This window comes from Sphaeroforma arctica (genome assembly GCF_001186125.1).
Source record: "Sphaeroforma arctica JP610 unplaced genomic scaffold supercont1.3071, whole genome shotgun sequence".
Classification (NCBI taxonomy): domain Eukaryota; class Ichthyosporea; order Ichthyophonida; genus Sphaeroforma; species Sphaeroforma arctica.
The window spans coordinates 1-4031 of record NW_014037487.1 but is presented as its reverse complement, the minus strand read 5'-3'; the positions used below and the strand labels follow the sequence as shown (position 1 = coordinate 4031).

The window sequence follows — 4031 nt, the reverse complement described above, 5'->3', positions numbered from 1 at the left end:
TTTGATCAAAAACTTCAAACTTTTCGTTGACAATCTACCAGTTCTTTATAAGGTTCGGTACAATGACAATTTCGGTGTACATGTTTATTCAATATTTAAATTATAAATCTGAGCCGTCATATGATTTATTAAAATCTCAGCACATTGAAAACACACATAAACCTACTGAGTTCAGCTCATCCCCTGTGCGGGGTAGCCTATGCTTTAAGTGATTTAATTAATTAGGGCTGGTTTCTAGTGCTCAATACTACCCCTGACATCAAACGAAGGTTTGATGGTGTAGTTGTGGGTGGATATACCGGTGTTCGTGAAGTATATGCATGATTTGGTCAGTTATTGCTCTTTGTGGAAAAATCGGCAGAATTGGGCTGGGCGGCAGTTTCGGCCGCATATCGACCAACCTCTACTTATTGACCAACCTCGACTATGTCCAGATCGACTAAGACGAGTGTATCTATATGTACGCTGATCGAGACGGGTTTTAACCTCATCAACTTCAGCAGCTGTGCATGTCGCTGTTGACAAGAGTAACCGAATCCGAATTACTTTAGAAAAAAGTATACGTCCAGAATATCAGTGTTTATTGATTGACTGGTGTAGTACACCGTCAAATGCTTATACTATGGCTTTTGGGCAGAAAAATTCACCTAGATCAAAATAGTATTATATAGGGTCTTAGTGCATTACATCTACTCCTGGATTTTCAGTCGTAGTCTATGGTTGAATGTTTCATCGTGAAGTAATCGTATACTATTTATATTTTGAGCTTCTATATAAATATACATATGTAACCAGACATCTAAATACATATAAACGCTGTGTATAACCCAACATAACAGCCTCCAATGAAAGAAAGACGTAACAAATATGACTCTAACCCAAAAGAATCTACACATAAATAGTTTTGAGTTTTCATATGCAGTCAATGCTCGTTTGCACTTCATAATCAGATCAAATGCTTTTAATAGGGGTTTTATTCAATAGACTCTTCCCTTGGTCGTTTCTTGACATTCCCCCAGCACTGTTTAATCGATACACACAAGTGCTATGTAGAAACAAGACTAAGTGCTGTTAATGAACGGACAATCCTTGTCTACAAATCATACAGTAGGGTATTTTAAAATAGCAGGATACGTATGGGATACGTATGATATTGTCAAGAATTAGCTGAACATATAGAATGCATGATGGACCGATGTTGTTCTGACAATTAACGTGATACTCCAAATTTCAATCATGCTATGAAGTGGGTGCTATTCGTCGGTCGAATTATATACTGTTTTACATTTCAGAGTTCTGAGTGACAAGTGATATGCCGCTATGGCGAATACATACATTCTACCGTTACGATAATTTTTCACGTGTCGTTCTTTAAATGTTGCTTCTATGGTTCACTCTAGGGTGTTGCTAGTCTGGGGGTGTGGTATTTATATTAAGTTCTGATTGCGCCAAAACTACAACAGTTTGATACTTTGACTATATTTTTTCGACTGATTATAATGTGGATTTTATAGTTGTAGGGAGAGCAATTCCAGAGCGAATCTATTTGGCGGATACGATGGCAAACAAACAAAAAGAACTTATTCTGCATCAGTAGCATATGTTTATACATTGTTAGTTCTTAAGCTACCAGTACGTCATAAACTACATGTGGAGTCAAAATACTCATCCCTCGGTACGGATGTTCACATAAATGAAAGGGGTCTGTAAATACACTTATATTAAAAGTTAGCTCAAGTAAAAAGTAGATACAATAAAATGTCATGACTTGTTCCTCCAGTATAAGTCAGCTCTTAGTTTTGCCGAAGGATTCTTATGTAGTAGCAGTAGTGTAGCACACCAGGACCTGAAGAACAGAACCCATTCTGCTCTGTCCTACTGTGAGGCCAAGAACTGGTCGAACAAGTTTAGGACTGTTCACACACATGTGCGAACGATTAACCCTAGTATTAGCCAGGGTCATTATAGTAGACGCTTAGGGCAGCAGACAAATCCTTTGTACACTAGTCAAGTAGATGTGACAAAACAACTAGCTTGTTTCCTCAAAATAGTAGATGAAATCAATAGTAGACGAAATATGTCTACTATACCTATTCTCTAGCCATATATACCTAGTATTACTAAGAAAATTATACTATATAATTTTTCTCACATGGATTAGATTGCCTTTCATCTAATGATTACGTGATCTAGTTTCCAAACTTTTCTTTTTTCACCTAACCGCTCAAGTTCATATTTATTTATTAATTATATATTTCGAGTTACGTTACAGCAACAATGGTCTCCTTTCAAACCAACACCAGTGTACCTAATCGCAACGCATGTCGCACGCCGTCGGGTTACTACGGCCGACGTAATTGTCCAATTCTGGCGTTCCTGCGCGAGTTGGAACTTGAGGAGTTCCAGAAAGAGCATGCGCGCCTCCTATCGAACGCCACAAAGGTTGTCCATCTCCTCCAATCTCACGATCAACATATACAGATCAAGTTGATGGCACCTTTGAGAACGGAAGAGACAGTTGTCAAAGTTGAATGTTGGTTGATTGCACACTATGGGAGCGCAGCATATTTGTCAAGGTTCGAACAAAATACTGAGTTACTCGAAGAAGCACGTAAACATGTTCTCGTCGAGTGATGCACGTTTCAACTCATATTTTTGACCTGATCTTGCTAAGTATGGGGTGTTGTCGGCACTTTACCAGTTAGATGAACAATTGTCGGCAAAGACAATCCCAATCCCAGTACGCCGCAATTGCGGATGAGGTATGTTGGCTCAGGCAGCGGATGAGAAGGTAGTGTCCGAATCATTTCAGCTTGATTTTTCTCCGATAACGGTTCAACCGGCGACAGACCCAAGGCTAGGGACGCTGCAAGCACCAAACATAGTGCTTCCAGACAATCGCCAACAGGTTGATACTAGTAAGAGGGCAAGGGACAGGGAGGACTCTGCTTTCAAGCGACCCCGGCGGTGGGGTGTACAATTACAACGGAACGCAATTGCTGATACAGGGGATCGATTCTTCATCCACCCCTCTCACCCCTCTCGGGTTCCGACGAATGGCACAGCAGCGTGGTGGCCTAATACACGGCGCACTATCCGGCCAGTAGTAGGGGTGGAACCGACCTTCCAACAGTCGATGTTAAAACCTAATGCATCTTCTATCCCACAACTGCTGGCCGATTATTGACGAGCATATGATGTAGATATGTATCACCGCAAGTCGGACGAAGTAGCGCCAATTATGACCCTCCCATACCCCCCGGATCTTAACATAACCGATAAGTGGCTACTGGAGACAATTGAGTACCCTGATTGCTTACTGTTAGGGGGACCCTTCGTAAATGTTACAGGCCTGGGTTCGCCCCCAGAGATGTCCTCCAGCTTACCGGTGATGTTGCTGAATTTTATGATGATTTTATCTTTTCAGCAACAGGTCGCTGGCGACCACGAACGGCGGACAGACACAAGTATGTCTATCTTCACCAGCGGAACTGCTGATTTCCATTCTCGTATCTTCCAGTGGTAAATGGGCCAGTGTTTCCAATATTTGCGATTCATGTTGGGCAAACACGTTTATCGCCTGAACAACCACCGTGGTTAAATGGCACACCACCAACAACACAAAATACAGCGTGGGTTGCCTGGGAATATATCGTATCAGACATCTCTAGCGATGCTGAAATGCAGGGATGCTTCGAACACCAAGCGCTATACCCACTAACAGCGACGACGGTGTAGTTATGGAAGCTACGCATCTCAGTTTGGAACAAAGTGTCACCGAGACCACCTCTGTGCCCCATTTGCCATACTTGTAAACAGGTGGGACATTATTTCACCAAATGCCCATGCAAAGTGGTGGCAGCGGTAGCCACGGTTACTACGGCATCTTCCAGGGGAAGGCCAGTTCTAGGCGTTGACATTCTACGCGAAATGCGATCCGAGGAATGGCTCGGACCGGTCATTGCAGCCTATTGTGAAGACGGGAATATTAGTGTTTAAGTGGACACCGGGTCGCGGCCAGCAATGATATG

At 42.3% G+C, this 4031-nt stretch overlaps 2 protein-coding genes across 2 annotated transcripts; both read left to right on the top strand.

Annotated features, from left to right (window-relative positions):
* Window positions 1-2764: 2764 nt before the first annotated feature.
* On the top strand, window positions 2765-3187 carry SARC_13258 (hypothetical protein; the record flags this gene model as incomplete). Its single annotated transcript, XM_014292616.1, has 1 exon — window positions 2765-3187. The coding sequence occupies one exon, from the start codon at window positions 2765-2767 to the stop codon at window positions 3185-3187; it is 423 nt and encodes a 140-aa protein (XP_014148091.1).
* A 54-nt stretch (window positions 3188-3241) lies between these two features.
* Window positions 3242-3467, top strand: SARC_13257 (hypothetical protein; the record flags this gene model as incomplete). Its single annotated transcript, XM_014292615.1, has 1 exon — window positions 3242-3467. A coding segment is annotated over one exon (226 nt), but the record flags the coding sequence as incomplete, so codon positions are not given.
* Window positions 3468-4031: the final 564 nt, after the last annotated feature.